This window comes from Camelina sativa, chromosome 5 (genome assembly GCF_030686135.1).
Source record: "Camelina sativa cultivar CO46 ecotype springtype chromosome 5, ASM3068613v1".
Lineage (NCBI taxonomy): Eukaryota > Viridiplantae > Streptophyta > Magnoliopsida > Brassicales > Brassicaceae > Camelina > Camelina sativa.
The window spans coordinates 41,048,152-41,067,976 of NC_141884.1; the positions used below are offsets into that span (position 1 = coordinate 41,048,152).

The 19,825-nt window shown below is 38.3% G+C and overlaps 6 protein-coding genes, 1 non-coding gene and 1 pseudogene across 10 annotated transcripts; 2 read left to right on the forward strand and 6 right to left on the reverse strand.

Moving 5' to 3' along the window:
• Positions 1 to 302: 302 nt before the first annotated feature.
• Positions 303 to 1,999, reverse strand: LOC104788542 (GDSL esterase/lipase At3g62280-like). The gene is made up of 5 exons (XM_010514313.2): positions 1,646 to 1,999; positions 1,382 to 1,564; positions 1,147 to 1,310; positions 744 to 1,014; positions 303 to 650 (listed from the first exon to the last, which is right to left on the reverse strand). Exons 1-5 carry the CDS (start codon positions 1,896 to 1,898, stop codon positions 424 to 426), a joined length of 1,098 nt encoding a protein of 365 aa, XP_010512615.1. The 5' UTR covers positions 1,899 to 1,999; the 3' UTR covers positions 303 to 423.
• A 315-nt stretch (positions 2,000 to 2,314) lies between these two features.
• Positions 2,315 to 2,387, reverse strand: TRNAF-GAA (transfer RNA phenylalanine (anticodon GAA)). The gene has a single exon. It is a non-coding gene; the product is annotated as a tRNA-Phe (tRNA).
• Positions 2,388 to 2,516: 129 nt separating this feature from the next.
• LOC104788543 (ADP-ribosylation factor 1) lies at positions 2,517 to 4,459 on the forward strand. The gene is made up of 7 exons (XM_010514314.2): positions 2,517 to 2,613; positions 3,041 to 3,199; positions 3,439 to 3,509; positions 3,654 to 3,773; positions 3,864 to 3,982; positions 4,123 to 4,204; positions 4,295 to 4,459. The coding sequence occupies exons 2-7, from the start codon at positions 3,052 to 3,054 to the stop codon at positions 4,298 to 4,300; spliced, it is 546 nt and encodes a 181-aa protein (XP_010512616.1). The 5' UTR covers positions 2,517 to 2,613; positions 3,041 to 3,051; the 3' UTR covers positions 4,301 to 4,459.
• Positions 4,460 to 4,716: 257 nt separating this feature from the next.
• Positions 4,717 to 8,100, forward strand: LOC104788544 (DUF724 domain-containing protein 7). The gene is made up of 8 exons (XM_010514315.3): positions 4,717 to 5,542; positions 5,627 to 6,040; positions 6,142 to 6,393; positions 6,573 to 6,657; positions 6,756 to 6,904; positions 6,975 to 7,068; positions 7,156 to 7,260; positions 7,353 to 8,100. The coding sequence occupies exons 1-8, from the start codon at positions 5,078 to 5,080 to the stop codon at positions 8,000 to 8,002; spliced, it is 2,214 nt and encodes a 737-aa protein (XP_010512617.1). The 5' UTR covers positions 4,717 to 5,077; the 3' UTR covers positions 8,003 to 8,100.
• A 122-nt stretch (positions 8,101 to 8,222) lies between these two features.
• On the reverse strand, positions 8,223 to 11,723 carry LOC104788545 (putative pre-mRNA-splicing factor ATP-dependent RNA helicase DEAH2). 3 transcript variants are annotated; one of them, XR_002038362.2, is made up of 7 exons: positions 11,273 to 11,723; positions 10,838 to 11,040; positions 9,681 to 10,765; positions 9,175 to 9,415; positions 8,839 to 9,077; positions 8,631 to 8,749; positions 8,223 to 8,531 (listed from the first exon to the last, which is right to left on the reverse strand). XR_002038362.2 is itself a non-coding variant. In XM_010514317.3 (7 exons), exons 1-7 carry the CDS (start codon positions 11,549 to 11,551, stop codon positions 8,405 to 8,407), a joined length of 2,178 nt encoding a protein of 725 aa, XP_010512619.1. In that variant the 5' UTR covers positions 11,552 to 11,723; the 3' UTR covers positions 8,223 to 8,404. The 3 variants fall into 3 exon arrangements, 1 of the variants encoding a protein (XP_010512619.1); XR_002038361.2 differs by having other exon boundaries at positions 9,175 to 9,425; XM_010514317.3 differs by having other exon boundaries at positions 9,175 to 9,300.
• Positions 11,724 to 11,986: 263 nt separating this feature from the next.
• Positions 11,987 to 14,037, reverse strand: LOC104788548 (uncharacterized). Its single transcript, XM_087451613.1, has 3 exons — positions 13,654 to 14,037; positions 12,812 to 13,488; positions 11,987 to 12,712 (listed from the first exon to the last, which is right to left on the reverse strand). The coding sequence occupies exons 2-3, from the start codon at positions 12,861 to 12,863 to the stop codon at positions 12,117 to 12,119; spliced, it is 648 nt and encodes a 215-aa protein (XP_087307739.1). The 5' UTR covers positions 12,864 to 13,488; positions 13,654 to 14,037; the 3' UTR covers positions 11,987 to 12,116.
• Positions 13,119 to 16,322, reverse strand: LOC104788546 (uncharacterized). The gene is made up of 6 exons (XM_010514318.3): positions 16,179 to 16,322; positions 15,472 to 15,789; positions 14,917 to 15,385; positions 14,301 to 14,602; positions 13,654 to 14,037; positions 13,119 to 13,488 (listed from the first exon to the last, which is right to left on the reverse strand). The coding sequence occupies exons 2-5, from the start codon at positions 15,787 to 15,789 to the stop codon at positions 13,678 to 13,680; spliced, it is 1,449 nt and encodes a 482-aa protein (XP_010512620.1). The 5' UTR covers positions 16,179 to 16,322; the 3' UTR covers positions 13,119 to 13,488; positions 13,654 to 13,677.
• A 1,708-nt stretch (positions 16,323 to 18,030) lies between these two features.
• LOC147945043 (coatomer subunit beta-1-like) lies at positions 18,031 to 19,250 on the reverse strand (annotated as a pseudogene). Its single transcript, XR_015558345.1, has 2 exons — positions 18,374 to 19,250; positions 18,031 to 18,244 (listed from the first exon to the last, which is right to left on the reverse strand). The product of XR_015558345.1 is annotated as a coatomer subunit beta-1-like (transcript).
• Between the last annotated feature and the right edge of the window lie 575 nt (positions 19,251 to 19,825).

Genomic DNA, 19,825 nt, shown 5'->3' on the forward strand with positions numbered 1-19,825 from the left:
CCAAATCGTATACTAGATACATAAATATAGTACTCCATACGTAATTTATTATCTACTATAACATTTGTATATATATACATAGTCTAGGTTCAACGTATAGCACATAACAACAGGAGGAAAACTATAATAAAAGGGAAAACGAATTTTCAATTTGTAAGAAGACATGAAGCCAATAATGGTGATAATTGTGTGGCTCATAAAGTCATAGTTTGACTTGACACATTCACTTCATAGCGTAATCATTATTAGTCATCACAGTCCTTTCAATATATATATAGTTGGACGACCGATTAAGACAACACTAATTGAACGGCTAAGATTTTTCCATATATAAAACACATTGGTACTTTATTTTTCATTTTTATTAGTGAAGTGAAAGACAAACTTTACAAACCAAACCGGTTGGGTAAAGATTAATTTGTTCTACCAAAACCCGTCGAGGGAAATTTTTGGGTAAGAGTACCGATTTGTCAAAACCGCATCAACAACAAACCGGTTAGCAGCTTCGGTATAATGAACTCCATCCCATACAATAGCTTTGGTTACATTACGACAAATAGTTGAACCGGGTTGACCACAAGTTGCTTTCCGATCGTAGTTGTTGGGCCTTCCTCCATAACCGCAACAAGCCATTAACGGATCCACAAATCCTGAAACTCGCATTACCAAATAAACCGATCAAAACCGGTTTCGCATTAGCAATTAAAAATCAGATGCATTAGATTAAAGCGATCGATACGCACCGTATCGATTGAAATCGGCGGAGAGTTTGTACTTGATGGAGTAAATATCAACGTAGACGAGAGTGACGTCTTTGAATTGGGACCTCAGTTCGTTGCAGAGACTCAAGAGTCCTTTGTTGAAAGCTGTTGCAACTTCGTTGTGTACCCGGAAACAACCAATCGGGTCAAGATCTGATTCGTTATGCGGGTAAATCGCCAATTCTTTGGGTGCACAGCCCAATGGGCCTGTGTTATGTACCCAAAACTTCCTCCCTCCGTATAAATATACGGTCTTTAGTAAACAATACACCAAATTACAAAATCAGCCGTAATCTTCTAATATTGAAAACATATGTTTTGGGACGAACAACAATTTACGTATATGTAAAAAATCTAAAAGATACGTGGAACAAATAAAAGTTACCTGTATGACTTTCTTAATCTCTAGAAGCATGGAAGGTATTTTTTCGACAACGGGTGTATACGTTAAATTTGAATCGTATAGAGCAAGTAAAAGATCATTTTGTCCAATATCGATCATGTACAATGCATTTTTATATCCATTTTCGTCAATAAGATCTCTTCTCCCTGTCAACATGAACACATATATCTTCTAAGTAATATATTGATATAAACTGTTAGAGTGACATTTCAATTACCGGAAGAGATAAGTTCTTGAGAACGGTTTTTGAAGTGGACGAACTGGCGGATTTGAATGGCTAGAGGGAAGGAAAAAACAGGAAGAGCGGTGGCTCCCGAGACTGCGAAATTGACTCCTCTTTTGAAGTTTGGTGAGAGTGAATCCAAATATGGACTCAGATACGTCATCTTTAAATGTTCACCTAAATCATACATATATCCAACCAACTTCCTCTTTTAAATTCACACGTATGTGTACATACAGATATAGAAATGGGACTCACAGAAGAAGTCAACGATGAGTCGACCGTCCCCGAGACGACCAGTGCCTCTATGGAAGAAGGTAATGCCATGAGGGAGTCCAATAGGAAGACCAACGCCAGCAAGAACTCCACCGGTGTCGGAGTTAGAGTCGCCGAAGTTTATCAATATAGGTTTCTTGTTTGATTTGGAACTGTTTACTGAGTTAGAGCAAACCAAAAGAGATAGACATAAAGTTAGGAAGAAGCATCGTAGAGAAGGAACAGCGTAATCCATTTCGTTTGAATTATTGCTGTCTAGAAATTTTTAATCAGATTCAAGATCTAAGCTTCTTTTTTTTTTATACTGTATATGTATAGCCATGTCTTTAGCTTAGAAAGTCAAATTCTTTAATTGTAAGTCAATAATTATAAATGTTTAACTATATGCTAATACTATTTCAAGTTGCATTATATAATCCTAAAAGCGATGTTAAAAATAACCCCAATCAAATCTTTAGATCCGATCGGCTATGATTTCAAAGGTTTGTCAAAATTTGTTGAGTATTAAAATGATTCCGTACAACTTGTAAATTACATATGGTTAATATGGGCCAACGTTTTAAAATTCGTGTTTTAATATGGGCCTAATTATAATCTTTTATCCAGCCCATTAGCAGAATGCGAATTAAACAAAAAAAAAAAATCAAATTATGCGGTGAGCGTGGATCGAACACGCGACCTTCAGATCTTCAGTCTGACGCTCTCCCAACTGAGCTATCCCCGCAATTTGTTTAAATAAACCAACTTACACATAATATTAAAACTTTACAATTGACGACGGGAAGAAATAATTCTGATTTTTTTTTTTTTTTGTTTGGCAATAAGTAGAGAATTGTTGCGTTCCACGAATCTCCTCTCACGTTCGAAGACCATTCTTCTTTGTTCTTTGGACGACCATCGGCGACAGTGTAAGTCTAGGTCTTCTTCTTCGGCGTTGCTTATTTTCACCGGTAAGTCTTGGCTTCTTCGACGAATCTCTATCCCTCTCTCTCTCGCTCTCTATTTGCTTACTCGATCGTCTGTTTCGATTATTTATCTCGCGATCGTGATTCCTCGTCACCAGATCTGTGCGTATTCGTCTGATTTCTATATGGATGTGACATGATTTTGTGTGATTCATTTGGGATCATAGATCTGTATATCTGCATGCTTGTTATACAAAGTGATCTAGATTTGTTCTTTTTTTGTTCAGATCGGGTGTTCACCTGAATTTTAAATTTAGATCTCTCTTACTGTTTAATCATGTTGTTTGTTTGATCGATACATCGTGATACGAATGAGATCCGAGTGAATTTGTTATTTTGAATCTGTGTGAATGCTGCAAATGAGTATGTGTTTTTAGACTGAAGATATAATGTGGAAACAACACTGTAACAGGGCTTGAAAAAATGGGGCTGTCCTTTGGAAAGTTGTTCAGCAGACTCTTTGCTAAGAAAGAGATGCGTATCCTGATGGTTGGTCTCGATGCTGCTGGTAAGACTACGATCCTGTACAAGCTCAAGCTTGGAGAGATCGTGACTACGATTCCAACCATTGGTGAGTTTCTTACTTTTTGCATCTTCTTTCTCGCATGTAATTATGGGAAATTGACACATTGTTATTGCAAGGGATTATGGTGGAATTCTAATTTGGATGTTGTTGATTAGACAGTTGCAATTTAGTATGTGTACTTGTTAAAGGGTTTTCATCTCTGACTCATGGTTTTGGTGTATGATTAACAGAGTGAGTACTTAATTTTTTAGTTCAGTTGAATTGACAATACTGGTTTTTGCTAGGTTTCAACGTGGAGACCGTTGAATACAAGAACATTAGCTTTACCGTGTGGGATGTCGGGGGTCAAGACAAGGTATTGTTATTACATTTTCCTTTACCAGCGTTCTGAAATTACTTAAGCTAAAATCCCTGATTCTCAATGAACTGCCCCATTTTGCTGAATGACACTCTCGCTATCTTAATATAACATTAATTTTGTTTCAATTGCTCAATTCAGATTCGTCCATTGTGGAGGCATTACTTCCAGAACACCCAGGGACTAATCTTTGTGGTGGACAGCAATGATCGTGACCGTGTTGTGGAAGCTAGGGATGAGCTTCACAGAATGCTGAACGAAGTAAAAAACACAAACAAATATCTCCCTCACCCTCTCTAGTTACATGATGAAGCAAGTACTCATCATATTGTTTCCTTTTGACTGTTGCAGGATGAATTGAGAGATGCTGTGCTTCTTGTTTTTGCTAACAAGCAAGATCTTCCCAATGCGATGAACGCCGCTGAGATAACTGACAAGCTTGGGCTTCACTCTCTCCGCCAACGACACTGGTGAGCCAAACAGAACTAAACCAAATCCATTGATTAGTCAAACCAGATACCTTTTTTTTTTTTTGGTCAAGTCAAACCAGATACCTAAGCCGTAACATTGATAGCTTAAAGAACTAAATGTTATATCATCAATTGAACAGGTACATACAGAGCACATGTGCTACCTCCGGAGAAGGGCTTTATGAGGGACTTGACTGGCTCTCTAACAACATTGCAAACAAGGTATATAAAAGTTCACAGCTTTTCAAATCTATTAGCGAAAAACTGATTGTTAAAGACTAAAACTAAATGCGTGATTTAAATCAAATGCAGGCTTAGGGGAGAGCAATATCCAATATGTGGTTTGGTTTTTTTTTATTCGAGGAGAGTCCTGTCTTCTTCTATCGTCTCTCTTTTGTTATTTCGTCTCAAACTTATATCATCACTTCATACTTTGTTCTTCGCTCTCAATAATTCACAAGTTTTTTTTCTTCTTCATCCTAAAATTCAGACGCTTATAAAATTTGTGCCCAATTTCGGCGGATATTCCAATTTCGCTTAGGTTCTTCATTTATTAAATTGATTTATATAATTTCGAAATTTCAACAGGACTGAATCCGTACGATAACAAAATGAAGTTAATTTTATAAAAATTTGCGGTTTAAGTAGAAATTTTCGTTTCAGAGAAAAAGTCTAGTAGAATTATTTTTTACAGAAAATTCCAAGTTATAACTGATCCACAAATCGGATTGGATGAACGGCAGCACTAATACTAATACAAACAGCTACAATTCCCGATTTGATCACAATTAATTACGTTGTAAGAAAAAACCATACACGGAATTATTAATTACTTCACTAAACTACCATAATAGAGATCTTCCATTACCTTATTAATGCACTAATAGGATCTTACCAAAAACACACACACACTCAAAATCTTACTAATCTTAGCGGCATTTTTTCAAGGTTTCACCAGAGCTCTCTCTCTCTCTCTCTCTCTCTCTCTCTCACTTTTATTTTAGGTCGTCTTCTAGGGTTCTTTCTTTCTGGTGAAGACGAGAGAGAGACTAGTTTTTGTTTGCTTAGGGTTTTTTTTTTTTTCAGAGGGAAGACATGTTGAAAACTACGGGAAGAAAAGAGAAACTTTGCATATCTAAAGGTTCTGAAATCGAAGTCTCTTCTTGCGAGTATGATGAGTATGTTACTGGAACTGTATGGTATCGTGTCATACTCGAAGAGAATCTAGCTAAATCGAAGCGGAAGAAGCTCTCTGTTCGTCACTTGGATCCTCTCCTCAAAGAAGACTACTCTCCTCCGTTGATACGAACCACCGTGCATCGTTTGATTCGTCCACTCCCGCCTCCGGATCCGTTTCCAGATGTCGATTTTGAGGAAGGTGACGTCATAGACGCTGCATATAGAGGTGGTTGGTGGTCCGGTTCGGTGATTCAAGTTTTGGGGAATCGTCGTTTCTTAGTGTATCTCAGATTCGAACCTGATGTAATCGAGATTGAACGGAAGGATCTGCGTCCACATTTTGTTTGGAAAGGTGATGAATGGTTCCGATGCGTGAAACAAGTAAGTCTCTTTCGTTTCTCTTCATTGATGTTTTGATTCAACACTTATAAGTAAAAGGAATCCTCTTTTTTGTTGTTGTTGAAGCAATTGATTGAGTCAGAGTTTAGCGCTGGGAAGTCTGTAGAAGTTAGAACAAAGGTGGCCCATTTGGGGGATGTTTGGGCTCCGGCTGTAGCTATTAAGGAGAACGACGATGGGAAATTACTTGTGAAGTTGAAGGCTTTGAGTGATGAAAAGGTCGACTGCGACAAGATTAGCTTTCCTTATATCAAAATCCGACCTTCACCACCGCCTTGTGGGTTAAGAGATTACAAGTTGATGGAGAATGTGGATGCGCTTGTCGAGTCTGGTTGGTGTCCTGGTGTTGTTACTAGAGTTCTTTCTGGGAAGAGTTACGCAGTGTTTTTGGGGCCAAACAAGGAGAGTAAAGAGTTTAGCCCCTTGCAGTTAAGACCTTCTATAGAATGGAAAGATGGAGTTTGGCATGAAGAAGAAAAGGTAGTCACTTTCTTTTGTTACATAAAACACCATTGTTGTGTGTGTTCATCTTTTGGGGGCAAAGTACATTGAAATCAGGTTTTGTGTTCCAAATTTTTTAGGTTTCAGATAGCGAAAAAAGTTCCCATGCAGTTGAAGAAGAAACAGCTGCTTCAACCCGCATAAGGGTAACTGTTCGAACTCCCTTGAGAGAGAAGACAGCTTTGGCTACGGGAATAAAATTAACGGCGACACGCTCTTCTAATGCTGCTATGCAGAATCCTCCTCCTGTCTCTACCAATGGAGGAGATGTTGAAGAGGCTGGTAAAGTATCTGTCACTGTGACTGAAGTACCGCACTCTGAAACTGTTGCTGTGAGTTAGATATTTCCTCTCTGTACATCTCTATCTTAAGTTGCACTCTACTTTAACAGTCCTAAGTTGAATCAGTGTGTTAAAAACTTTCAGAGAATTGAACTTGTTTGAAGCCATCTTTCTCCAGTGACATGTATTGGGTAATAATAACGGTTAAATTTGTGTGTTTTCTGGAGCAGTTACCTAGAGAATTAGGGAGTAATTTGGCTGATGTTGTGATGAATGAGAACACTCCAGTCACAAGCCAACCGGAGAAACCAGCAAGTAAGTGTTATGAAGTTCTTTACCTACACGTGTATGATGGTTATTCTTATTGGAAGTTGTTCGTGTCATAAATTGAACCTTCGTGTTACTGTTTCTAGCAAAAGAGTTTTACTCATCGGTGGTCCTGGGCATAGCTGCAGCTACTTTGACGAAACCAGCAGTCAAAACACAAGGAAAAACATCTCCGAGGAAGAAACTTCAGGCAATGAAGAATCAAAACTCTACAAATGATTCTGTTGGAGAGAAGGTGAAAGTTAGTTAGTCGCACTGTTAAACATCGCACTTTGCCGGTCATTCATCCTATTGATTCTACGCAGGCACCTGAGGAGACGAAAAACAGAGAGAGTGTTAATAAGAGGAAAAGAGGACAGCCACGTAAGTTCATAAGCACAGAGCCTAAGCAAAAGACTGGTATGTTGTCTTTAACTTTAGTGGATAAGTTAGCGGCATTTGTTTGTTGCAATCTTGAAACATTCTTGGCATTATAATAACTTGTAGGTGTGGCTGGTAATGGTTCAAAGGCTGCGGCTATTGAACTTTCCGATATGACTGATGATAATAGGCCTCTCGCTTCATGGATCCACGGTGGAAACTCGTCATCAGGTATGGCTGGATTATACGTCTTTTAAACAATTGATGCTCTTTTTAGCTTTCAGTTCTCATTGTTTTGTGTTTCCTTTCATCTTATCCCTCAGGGCAATCCGTATCTCCGACTCCTGATCCAGGGCTTAATTCTATTGTGGAAAAGCATGTCCCTGTTATGGAAACTCCCCCAGCGAGCGAGTCCACAATGGTTCTGCCATTTGTAAAGAAGTCACCGCTCTGGAAAGTCCTTGAATCAATGGAGGTCTTCGAAGCAGTGCCACAGCGTCCACATTTCAGTCCACTGCTAGAGAGCGAAGAAGAGTTTCGTGAAGGAGACGCCATTGGTACAATGGTGAAGTTCACTGCGCTGTTAGAGAAAGTAAAGAATCTACAAGTCGACGATCCAATAAGCTCTATTAAAAGGATCGACGAGTGTTTTCTCAAACTAGAGAAACACGGGTTCGATGTTACAACACCTCGGTCTCGGATCTCCAAGCTTGTGTCCATAAAAGAAAGCCAGACATCGGCGTTGGAAGAATTAAAAGCTGTTGAGGAAAAGATCACAGAGAATGACAATAAAAGAAGGAAGTGTGAACAAGATATTGTTGAATTGCAGAGACAAGAAGTGTTGATGAAGGAAGCGAAAGTGGCACTAGACAAGGAGATAGCTCTGATGCAGTCTCATGCTGAGGTTCTTGACCAACAGGTTCAGAATGTAGACCAGGAGTTTTGGGCAATTGTCACTGCCCCATGGAAATAAGCTAGCTGTAGATGAAAGGTGTTTAAGACTAATCGAGTGCTCTGTATGTTCGCAGAACACATACTTTGACTAAATTAAGTGGAACTGTCTCGAACGCATTTCTCTTTCAGATTTGTCAAATCACATCTGAAAGTCATAAATCCTCCTAAATCGTTAAATATTAGTAGTCAATCACACCTGAAAAACTAATTATAAGATAATCGTGAAAGAGACAAAGCAATGGGAATATTTGTAGCTCTTAAAAGGAACAAACATTTTGAGTAAATGCAAATAACTGTTTCAACTCAACACCTACAGAAACGATAATCACTAGAATCTTTTTGGTCAACAAGAAATTATAATTTAAGGACATGATTCTTATGGATTGGTTCTACTTGGACATATGAGAATATGATTCTCCTTTCACTTCCTGTTCTTGCTCTCATCCTTCTCCCTTTCTCTCTTCTTATAAAGCTTCTCGAGGACACGTTTGGCTTCGCAGTTGGGAAAGTTTGAAAGATCGTAGTAATCACGAGCAACATCTACTAGCCTGTGAATCCACATGGCAAAAGGAAAAATTTATCAGAAACGAAATCGTCAACGAGATAGTAACCAAAGAAAACAAGAAAAGGAAATGTAAGAAGTTTACCATTCACCGCGAATATCTGTCACAGTTCTGATGAAATTCCGGGTGGTCAAAACATATTCGTTGTAGATTACCCACTCAGGTTTGTGATCCAAGCAATTTGATGGATGCAAATGAACCACCTGCCAACCATGAGTTTAACCATGTGATTAAAAACAAGAGAAAAAAGTTAAACGGAAACAACAATATAAACTGAATTTGTTTGACATACTTGGTTGTCTTTGACTGTCAAGTAATGCCCTGTGCGTTCTAAGTGAGCCACTTGCATGAAATAACCAGATAGCATGGCCTTCCTTATGTTGATGTAGTAGTCACGGCTGTTAAAATCAGTGCTGCACATCTTCAGGTTGAACCTTGACATTATCCGGACTAGCTGCTGTCTAACATTGTCTGCTGATTTCATCGCTCTATTGTTGATGAAGTTTTCATAGCACCAATTTGGATCTTCATCTGTGAGAATTTACATGACCAAGTTAGTTACGGTGATTTTAATTGTCTATAGCAACTACAAACAAAAGAGGAAGAGAAAAAAGGGATAATCACTTACTGTTTTGCTTATAAGCGTGGTAGACGTTCAACAATGTGAGGTGATCTCCATCAATGTGTCCAAACCTAGCTTTAGCTTCATCTGCTGCTTTTTGAGCCTCTCTAGGCCGAATAAAGCAATTCGGTACTAGAGAAAGAATTGGTATATATAATAACAGAAGAGGTCCATGGAAGAGGTCAGCAGATGCATAGAGGCGATGAGACTGATACCATTTGCTTCATGAGAGAGAATAACTGAGAAACTGCAACTATCTGCATCAGCACTTACTTAGGATACCCCTAACCATGGGTATGCAGAACCCAGACTAGCGACTGCTGATGACAACCTAACTCTAATGCATAATTCTAAATGACAATCATACATATGGAAGAAAAAGATGAGTTCTAATGCACATTAGACACTAGTTGCAGAATGGAAACTGGTAGCAAGTTTACGCCTACCCTTAACTACATACCTAACCCGAGCTAGCAAAAGAACAACAACAAAGAAAAAAGTAAGGGGGTTACCTGATAGCATGGCTGAAACTGAGAGAATCTCGTTCGAGCAATTGAACTCAGGACTCACTATGAGCATCTTTGCCATCTGTGGATCCAATGGGAACTCACTCATTATCTCACCTGTCTTTGTCAAGTTACCTTCATCGTCCAGTGCTCCCAAGTAATTCAAAACTTCCAAGGCTCGCATCAGCGTTTCAGGAGCAGGGGGATCCATAAAATCGAAGTGCACCAAGTCATCAATACCCAGTTTTTTCAAGGTCAGAACTGTGTTTGCAAGGTTTGATCTCAATATTTCTGGATAGGTCTGCGGTTGCAAGTCATTATTGAAACTCTTCTCTGTATAAAGCCTGAAGCATTTTCCAGGCCGTGTTCTACCAGCACGACCAGATCTCTGGTGAGCACTTGCCTTTGAAATCGGGGATACCAACAACGACTCTACACGGATTCTTGGGTTGTAAACTTTTTGCTTAGCAAAACCAGGGTCAATGACGTAGACAATCCCATCAATGGTTAGGGAAGTCTCAGCAATGTTAGTGGAGACAACAATCTTCCTCCCAGGAGGACCACCTTCAGTTACCGGCTCTGGAGCAGGATCAAAAATCTTCTGCTGCATGACAGGTGGAAGAGTAGAATACAGTGGCACAACTTTAACAGGTCCAACCTGATCCCCAAGATTGCCAACGTCTTTATTGATTTTGCGGCAAGCATCTTCAATCTCCTCCTCCCCAGTTAAGAAAACAAGAATATCACCAGGTGGCTCACACGTGTGGATCTGGACAACAGTCCTAATCGCAGAATCAAGATAGTCCCTTTCAGGCTCCTGAGTGTAGAAGATCTCAACTGGATGAAGCCTACCAGGAACTTTCATCAGAGGAGCACCGCTAAAATACTCCTGAAACTTTTCAGCTTCTAGAGTAGCACTCATCACAACTAACTTAAGATCAGGTCTATTTTTCAACACTTCTTTCAGAAGACCAAACAGCACATCTGTGGCTAGAGTTCTCTCGTGGGCTTCATCGAGAATAATCACTTTGTACCTCTCTAGGAGCGGATCCGCCATTGCTTCTCTCAGGAGCATACCATCAGTCAAGTACCTGGGTCATAGTGAGATTAGATACAAGTACACAAGTAGATAAAATCATAAAGAATGAGAAACAAATGCTTACTTCAGAACAGTTCTGGGGCTACTGCAGTCCTCAAAACGGATGCTGTAACCAACTTCTTCCCCAATAGTAACATCCATCTCTTCAGCAACACGACGAGACACAGACATGGCTGCAACTCTACGAGGCTGTGTACATCCAACCAACCACTTCCTACGCTTATCAGAAGTTTCAGCATCCACAGCATCTATAACAAACTGTGGGATCTGTACCAAAAAAAACAAAACTTTCACAATTAGCTTTTCATTCTCTGAAACATCATTCCTCTAATAAGCCAACTAGTTGATCCAATTCAAAGTATGAGAAGAAGAAGAAAAGATGAAAACTTTTAAATCATCTCCAATTAAATCAAACCAAAACACTTATCATCATTCCTCTAATAAGCCAATTAGATGAATCAAATTCAAAAAGTATGAAAAAGGTGAAAACTTTTTTTACCTGAGTAGTTTTACCACTACCGGTCTCACCGACAAGAATAAGGGTTTGATTGCTGTTGAGAGTTTTGAGGAACTCTTCTTTCTGAAGCCAGACAGGTAAAGTCTTCCGTTTCTCAAGAATGTCGTAATACCTCTGGGAATAAGGCTTACCGTTCCACTTATTGACAAGACTGCTGATTCCGGACTCGGGAAGACCATTGATTTTGGTGTTCTTTGACGCAGCCGATGGATCGTCCATAACGTCGAACAAACTAATTTTCCTCTTTCTCTCTGTACCCATATCCCTTTACGAACGAACGTAAGAGAGATAGAGCAGAAGAACGAAGAGAATGGAAAATTTTATGAAAGCTAAAGCTAGGGTTCGGCAGCGCCTGATTTATGAGAAAGAGAGAGAGAGAGAGAGGCGGCTTTAAGTTTTTCTTATAATTTTCAATTTCACCCTACATCTTAACAAAAGATCTTATACCTCCCTCAAATTATTAGAAATAAAGAGCCCAAGTGTTCGTTACGTGGGCTAGTATAAATTATAATAGGCTTGTGATAAGTTTTAAAGTGTCAGGCCCAGCCCAATATTTAACGATTTTGTTTGGGAGTGGTGTGACAAGATCAACCCCTTTGGTAGCTCCAACGTTGTGAGAATTGTCAGAGTTGTACTTGAGAAGTTACGACCACTTTTCCAAATATTAGACTTTTGTGGCCTAATGGATTTTAAGATGGGTGACAAAATTTTCCATTATTGCAATTGCAAACACTTCACGAACATAACAAGAGAAAACAAAGGAGAACAAACAGACGGTTTAACACAAAAAAAAATAAAAAATAAATATAACAGACTCCTTGAAGTCTCAATGGAGAGTTTCTATAATCATATCCCCAACTTCGAAAGCCAAGTCAGCATTCATTGTTGCATGGATGATCTGATTCTCGCTAAGACTGCTAGTGTCCCAATCTTCACAGATAGTTTCTGTTATTGGTTTCTTAACCGTGAAGTATGGCTGGAAAGTAAGCTTTATATCACCAGGAGACTTGCTCAACAAGGTCCACGACGAAGGACCGATATCAACGGCACTCTTGCAGGTCAAACCACACTGACTCTTAAGCATTTCCAAAGCCTTACTAATACCTACACCCATGAAAGTGTATTCTGGGAGATTGAGGAAATTGGTGAGAGAAACGGGAGGCTTATTACCACGTACATTACGAAGCGGGATTATTAGGCAATTCTGGCCATCACAGAGCTGGAGAACCACGAGTCTGCTCTCCGGAGGGTGATCTATGTCACCTTGTAAAACCGATCGTTCTGTATCCAGACCGATGATTTTGTTCTTGTTTTTGTCATTAGACAGGAATATCCGCACATGATCAGTAATGTCGCTGTCATTTCTAGCCACTGTCACCCTGACGCTTGCATATCCAACTTGTACAATGGATGTAGACATTTCTGAAAGAAAAGGAGAGAAAGGGGATAGGTAGGGTAAAGCTTGGGAGATGCGTCTGTCTTTATAAAGGCGTAAAGGGAATAACAAAAGTCGCGTCGCACCTTTGGAGACGAAAATGAAGAGTCGATAGTTATTTAATTGCTGCAACGGCATGAAATTATTACGACCCTTTTGGATTCACGAGGCATATTTATGTCACCACATTAAGTCTCTATACCAAGCGCTCTATATCTGTAGTGGGAAGTGCAAAAGTTGCAACCTTTATAGAGGAAAACGAAGAGTCAAAACTTAACTAATGCATAGACATTTTGGGTTCACGAGGGAACAATGTCACCACATTAGTGCAACTTTGGAATTATCAAATAAAGTCTCTCTCTCTGCGACGTGAGCTCTTGGAAAGCTAAGAACTTTGGAAACCATGGCCAGACATTATTCATTTTGACAGAAGTAAAAGAGAGATTCCCAATTTAAACAGATCTTAAAGAAAATAATATGTCTAAAGGACGAAATGGTTTTATCACTACAATTTTTAGAATGTAAAATGACAAACCAAGGAGAAACAGATAGCTAGCAATCACAGGTGTTCTTTTTGCATAGACGAGGACGGTATTCAACATTGCCAGATATGAGACTGACTCACCATCAAGGAACAACCCTTTGTTTGCGCATTGTCTCCAAGTTACATTATGTGTACAAACCTAATCAGAATTCGGATTACCTACCACATATTTGGAGGTGAGATTTGGACTCGTTTGTCGTAACCCATATTCAGCAGACCCTGAAATTTTCCAAATAACGTTTTAGGCCAAAAAGTAGAGAGAGACAAAGATAAGACTCTTCAAGAATCCACAATTTACACTTCGATCTGCCACTCAATCACAACCATAAACTCCAAGAACAGCACATTACTAACTTTCGTCTTCATAAGGGAGAAACAACTTACCATACATAATTCGGTTACGATGGTCTAATAACGATTGTAGGCTTTTCCATAGTCCTCACGTCTCTGGCGTTGGAACCCGGTACCATAATTGCTGTCTTGATTCCTTGAGGGATAGTTTTTTACATGGTTTGGATATCTTCCCTGGGAATCCATTGGCACATTGTTTCCACCATAGGGAGGAGGATTGGCAGAGTATCCATCATCAAACTCTGCATAAGGAGGAAACTGTCTATAGTTACCATAACTCAAACCAGAGTTTTGCTGCCGTGATTGCTGTTGACGTCTCTGAGCATCGAGTTGAAGGAATTCGTCCCATTGTTTAGCATTCATACCCCTTAGCCCAGCCAGTTTCTTCATGTAACTCTCTCTCAGTTCCCGGATTGTCTATAAACTCGCACAAATTGATGTCAGAAGGTGAAGTTCTTCAAACAGAATTGCATTTCACTAGGAGACTGGGGACTAAATTACATTTGGAGAGATCCGCTGTCATCCAAATACTATGAGCAACTAAAATGAATAAAGCATGAAACTTTCATAGTTGAAACTCCTAGGAATTGCGATTTCTGAGGTGATAGATAGAATTCAATCCAGCCTATACTCTCGGTTTTGAATCTAAGATGAACACATTCAGTCACTGGATCTCTTACCTCACGATGCTTGATGTTCTCCTCATCTTCTTCCTTATCACGTTTCTTTTCAAGCTCCATTGCATCCCTCGTATATTCCAATTCTAGTTCTTCTAACGACTGTGGGAAAGGAGGCCGTTCAAACTGTTGACTCACCTGAATGTCGCTGGAGCCACCCATTCTCTCTTGATCCCATCTTTCAGACCTATAACCACTCACCTCAGACTTTTGCCTATCATACGGTTTATCCCATCCACTATAACGTGGTCTCCCTGGAGATTTTGAATGTGTGGAACGACTCCGACCTCTGTCACTACCATAAGCTTCATAAAACGAATAATAATGTTAACTGCCTGACCACGAGACTAAACGAAAGGTTATGGCTACAGTAAGACACATGATCTCCAACTTCAATCAGAGAGAAGATCGAGCAAAAGTTTAGTAAATAATTTATTTACTTTGGTACTGTACAAAATGCTTTGAACATAAGGACTTACCTTTTGGCTGCAAAATAAAGATAAGGAAAGGACATTATCGGCCAAAAAAAGGCCGGAAAAAAGACCAATCAACTTCCTTAAAGACAAGACTAAAAAGAGACAATAACCAGGTTCTCTAAGGTATCCTATCCTGTCCCTACCTTGTGGTGATCCTCGGTAAACATTTCGCTGATTCTCACGAACACGATTCTCTTCGTGCACACGATAATCCACAAACTTATCCTGCCTTCCAGAACGCTCTGAGAAACTTGATGATGAACCATGTGATGGCAGGTGCTGTCCTTGAGGTTCAGAGTTTCGACCACGTGGTGGACCAACAGAAGTTCTCCTAGGTGACCTGGATCTACTCCTGTGAGAAACAGAAGAGCTTTTCATCTCACCATCCTCCTTAACCTTGTGAACAGCATCAACACCTTTCCTCAAGATTAATCTGTCCTTGCCACTGACAATTATGAACTTATCATCCATTTTAATCTTGCAGCCGGTCTCCCTTTCAATCCTTTCAATAACTTTCTCCGTAAACAAATCCCTTACATTCTTGTCCCTAGCTGGTACCCTTTCAAAGAATTCTTGTGACTTCCTATTAGCACCAAGTGTTGATGGACATCCCTAACATATGTAACAAAGATGAATGATGCAACGTTCAGAAAGACAACACATATGATGTATAAACACTTAAAAAGGAGTTAGCTTACCTGAGTAAAATGACCAGACTCGCCACAAATTTTACAAATCATTTCTTCTTCTTTTCTCTTCTTCCAGTTCCTCTCAGTAGCTTTTGACTTAGCCTCCCAAACCTTAGCTTCTCGGCTAGTGAAATCAGTTGGTACAGAATTAGGGTCAGGTAGTTGCTCTTCTTCATCACATCTTTCTTCTTCAGACCGTTGTTTGATAATAGGTTTGTCTTTTTCTTGGGTAGTGTTGTTGGTGACAGTACTTGCAGGACCAGTATACTCCTTGTAGATTTCACTAAAGTCATCATCAAGCTCTGGGTCCGATCTAGTGCTTTCCATCTGCAAAATTTAAACACAAGTTTCAGTTTCAATTCCCAGTTTCATTGTCGTTTCAGACAATGATTCAATCAAGAGTTTCATTCATCCATAAAAGTATCAATTTGAAGACTCTATAACTAAGAAAGACGCCACATTTTTGCATAAGACACATAACTATGAGAGATCTTCATTGACTCAATACGATTTAACCTTAACTAAACAAAAAGGTGCCAGCTTTCATAGTGATAAACAAAAACTGTGTGAGAATTCGAATAACCCTGTTACCAAACTCGCTGATTGTCACAGATGTAAAAGCTCAATGCGACCAAACTAAGAGCGACGGAGAAAAGAGAAGAATAAGAGTATATACCTAAAAAAATATCAAGAATTAGGGTTTTATCAAATCATACCTTGCGAGGTGCGAATCAATGGCGACCCAATTTCTCGAAAACGAGAAGGAAGATGCTGTAACGAACGAGACAAATTAGGGTTCCAGTGCCTTTTGAGAACTGAAATTGACAACTTCCAAAAGTTTAGTTTTTATTTTTCCTTTTGAACCTTTAATTTCTGTAAATAATAAATATACCCTCACCTAAACGGCGTCGCTTTATGTTTTCACGTTTTGTTCATAAACGGCGTCGCTTTTATCTATCACACATTTTTTTATGAGTATATGCAGTAGATAGCACAAGATCACCACAGAGAGTGTTCTCTCTCTTCCATCGCAATTACAATTATATACATTTCAAATATTACATGTGATTTATTTAAATATCATATCATTTTTTTTTTTCACATATTCTCTTCTCTCATGCATTCTTTCCTTCTTTCAGTTCTCTCTCTCTCTTCTTTTCCCTCATGTCCATTCACCATGAAACATCTGTCATTTTATTTCTTTTTTCTCTTTCTCTTTCACTAACTCTTTCTATTTTCTCTCATATCCACTCACCTTGGAACTTCTGCTATTATTTTTTGGAACATGCTATTTCTTCGAATTACATGCAATATTAGTTAATTTCTCTTTTTAATATGTTACTTTTTAATATAACACGGTATTTTTATATATTGAATGTTTTTTAGTTTAATATAACATGTTATTTTAAAAAATCTCATGAATTATTCATTCTTTCTAATCTAACATTAAAACAAAATAGGATAATTATGTCTTTTCACTCCACAATAAACGTGGACCCAGTGGTATTTTCCTATATAAAAAAAAAATTGTGGTATTTTATTTATTTCTCTCCATATTTGTGGCATTCACTAATATTACTCTTTTTTATCTATCACACACACATATAAGAAGAAGAAGAAGAAGAAGAAGAAATAACAACATAAAACCGTATTAAATTTAGAATTTCTTAATAAGGTCTCTGTATAACCAAAGTGATTTTTTTTTTGTTGCTAAGCATGTAAATATCATTAAAATGAATTAAGGTTTTACAAAAGGAATAACCTACACAATAGCAGCTCAGGCAAAAAAAAATAAAACAAAGCTGCTATAGAGTTACAAAAGATTTGGGTTGTTAGCGGATCCAAAGTAGCGGAAGGTTGCGCCAGTGCTTCCTTAAACGTCTTGCGGTGATTATGTTGCGGACGTCCCGGTCAAGAATCTTGAAAATGATGGAGGGTGCGAGTCTGCAGGAGTTATGGAGAAGGTTGTTCCTTTGCTTCCAGATATTGTAGATAGCTACCAGTACGACCACCTTCCGGAGTAAAGCAGGCGCGGAGGAGGTGGATTGTCTGGTCCAGGAGAGGAGCTCATTCCATGAACAAAAGTGATTTTCCTCTGTCCACATCAGTTTTTGTTTTCTTCTTCTTCTTCTTCTTCCATTTCTCACTTTGATCTTCCATCTTCAACGGCCATACTCTCCATACACCAACATCCGGATATTGGTAGCACGTTTGATATACATATATAAAACCATCTTTCAAACTCCATATATAAACCGCGACGATGTTCAACGTTACCAACTCAGCCACGATACTCATACGTACGAGTATATCCAAAAAAACTACTTACTTAATAGGTAATTTTTATTAATGATTTTGGTGTCAATTTATCTCGTCCTTCACCGATTGGGTTTTCGTCATTTTAATTTCCTCATTCCACATTTACATATACAATAATTTGGTTAGAGTTCCTTTTATTTTATTTTTCTTATGTTTGGAATTATTGTTTCTTTAACTTTCTCGATTTACCCCGTCGAGCAATGATAAAAAAAAAAAACAAACATAAATCGCTGCATGCTTAGACCACAATTAATTAAAGAAAATAAAATCGAGTAAAATTCCAAGCTTAAAATTTAATGTTTCATGAAGGATGTCTTATATCTATATATATTTCAAGATAAGGATAACGACTTTTAAAATAACACACCACCCGATCCCCCGGTATGTGGACTTAAATGTATCCATACATCAGTGTCTCCTCCTATGCTTGACCATCGTTCTCCGACCCGAAAAAGATTGCTTCCTATATGCATAATTAAGAAAAATAATATAATGACTATAGTCATGAGCAGAACCAAACCGCCTCAATTAAATATGTTCGGATTTAGTTTATAATAACGAAGAAGCTAGATGATTGAGGTTGCTTAATTACCAACTGATACAACGCTTGGTCCTCCAAATCTTTTTGTTGATCTTCTTGCAATTTCTTGGAAAGCAAGCTAATCAAATTCTCACCACTTGCTTTTTCACAAATTCCTTTAAGCTCTTTATCTCCATGGCATATAGATATCATGCATCTCCTGATTTCCCCGCTGTAAAAATCGATTGTCCCACGTCCCATATTGACCGGTTTAGGCAGCAACTGCATCGACGCTATTATCCTAACAGCTTCCGTTCGTTCTTGTCTGAGTTTTCTTGCACGAAGAAAGACTTTGTGTTTATGGATAAGTTTGCTTAGTGCGATAGCTACTTGCATTCGTAGTTTCGCATCTCCATCGATGACTAGCCTTCGACGACACTCTTCAAACCAATTGCATTTTAGAACGTCATCGCCATCATCATTAGATGAATTAGGGAAAGGCAGCTCTCCAATGCTTCGTCTGATAACATATAATCCGTTTTCGATCTCTGAAATCGATAATGAATATTCACCGATCATCCATATAGCCAAACCTATGTTCTCCTTAATGATCCCATAATGGATTTCACAATTGAAAGTTGCTATGATGTTTTCCATCACATTCACTCTTAGCTCTGGATCCGATTTTAATTCTTTCAAAGCCGACTCCGAGTAGTTTTCCGTGAAAATTTTTGTTGAAGATTTCACTGGTCTTCTCCGTATTGGGTCCGAAACATAAGCAACCAGAAATTGTGATGTTCTCCGGCAGCCCTGGACGGACACAATGACGAACATAGTATGACATTTCTTTCTTTTCTTTTGAGTATGACAACACAAGATTCAAACTTTGTTTATTGCAACCGTAGAAGAACAAAAAAGCACTATGAAAGATATGATATAAGAAAGATAAAAGACCAACAAAATTTTAGTGAATAAGAGGAAAAGTACTATAACAAGAGGAAAAATCTGTATGTATTAAAAATACAATACAATATAGCTAAGAAATCTAATACTATAGTTTAAATTGCCAGAACTGCTATGTATCAAATAAAATAAAATCTAACTAACTTTTCTATAATTAAAATTTTCAAATTTTTATTTAAAACTTATTAATTACTATTAAATTTTGATAGAATATACAATTTATAACTTTTCTATAGAAGATATGTAGTGATTTATACAATATAACCTTTCTAGTGGTACAATTTATACAACATAACTTTTCTATATACAATTTTTAGAAGATATGTAGTGATTTGATAAGTACTTGTCTTTTCTAGGTTTTTTCGAACCATTGTCTGTCTCTACTTAGCTTGTAGCAAATTAAAGACCATGTGACACGATCGACGAGATGAAATTTGGAACAGAAGGTGATGAAACCAAACATTAATTTCTATATATATATATATAGAAATGGTCATATAGTGTGTGCATGTGGTCTTTATAAGGTTTGACTCAATTCAAACACACTGCTTCCAAACAGCT

Coding starts and splice junctions, on each gene's coding strand:
- LOC104788542 (XM_010514313.2), bottom strand. CDS start 1,898: ATGGATTACGCTGTTCCTTCTCTACGATGCTTCTTCCTAACTTTATGT. Junction 1,015..1,146: donor AGATTAAGAAAGTCATACAG/GTAACTTTTATT, acceptor TGTTTACTAAAG/ACCGTATATTTATACGGAGG. Junction 651..743: donor CGCCGATTTCAATCGATACG/GTGCGTATCGAT, acceptor TGCGAGTTTCAG/GATTTGTGGATCCGTTAATG.
- LOC104788543 (XM_010514314.2), top strand. CDS start 3,052: ATGGGGCTGTCCTTTGGAAAGTTGTTCAGCAGACTCTTTGCTAAGAAA. Junction 3,510..3,653: donor ATGTCGGGGGTCAAGACAAG/GTATTGTTATTA, acceptor TGCTCAATTCAG/ATTCGTCCATTGTGGAGGCA. Junction 3,983..4,122: donor TCTCTCCGCCAACGACACTG/GTGAGCCAAACA, acceptor TCAATTGAACAG/GTACATACAGAGCACATGTG.
- LOC104788544 (XM_010514315.3), top strand. CDS start 5,078: ATGTTGAAAACTACGGGAAGAAAAGAGAAACTTTGCATATCTAAAGGT. Junction 5,543..5,626: donor GGTTCCGATGCGTGAAACAA/GTAAGTCTCTTT, acceptor TTGTTGTTGAAG/CAATTGATTGAGTCAGAGTT. Junction 7,261..7,352: donor CGGTGGAAACTCGTCATCAG/GTATGGCTGGAT, acceptor CTTATCCCTCAG/GGCAATCCGTATCTCCGACT.
- LOC104788545 (XM_010514317.3), bottom strand. CDS start 11,551: ATGGGTACAGAGAGAAAGAGGAAAATTAGTTTGTTCGACGTTATGGAC. Junction 11,041..11,272: donor GTAGTGGTAAAACTACTCAG/GTAAAAAAAGTT, acceptor TTTTTGGTACAG/ATCCCACAGTTTGTTATAGA. Junction 9,078..9,174: donor CCACGCTTATAAGCAAAACA/GTAAGTGATTAT, acceptor AAATTCTCACAG/ATGAAGATCCAAATTGGTGC.
- LOC104788548 (XM_087451613.1), bottom strand. CDS start 12,863: ATGCCGTTGCAGCAATTAAATAACTATCGACTCTTCATTTTCGTCTCC. Junction 12,713..12,811: donor CTTCATTTTCGTCTCCAAAG/GTGCGACGCGAC, acceptor CTTTTCTTTCAG/AAATGTCTACATCCATTGTA.
- LOC104788546 (XM_010514318.3), bottom strand. CDS start 15,789: ATGGAAAGCACTAGATCGGACCCAGAGCTTGATGATGACTTTAGTGAA. Junction 14,603..14,916: donor TTACCGAGGATCACCACAAG/GTAGGGACAGGA, acceptor CGTTTTATGAAG/CTTATGGTAGTGACAGAGGT. Junction 14,038..14,300: donor AGAACATCAAGCATCGTGAG/GTAAGAGATCCA, acceptor GCGAGTTTATAG/ACAATCCGGGAACTGAGAGA.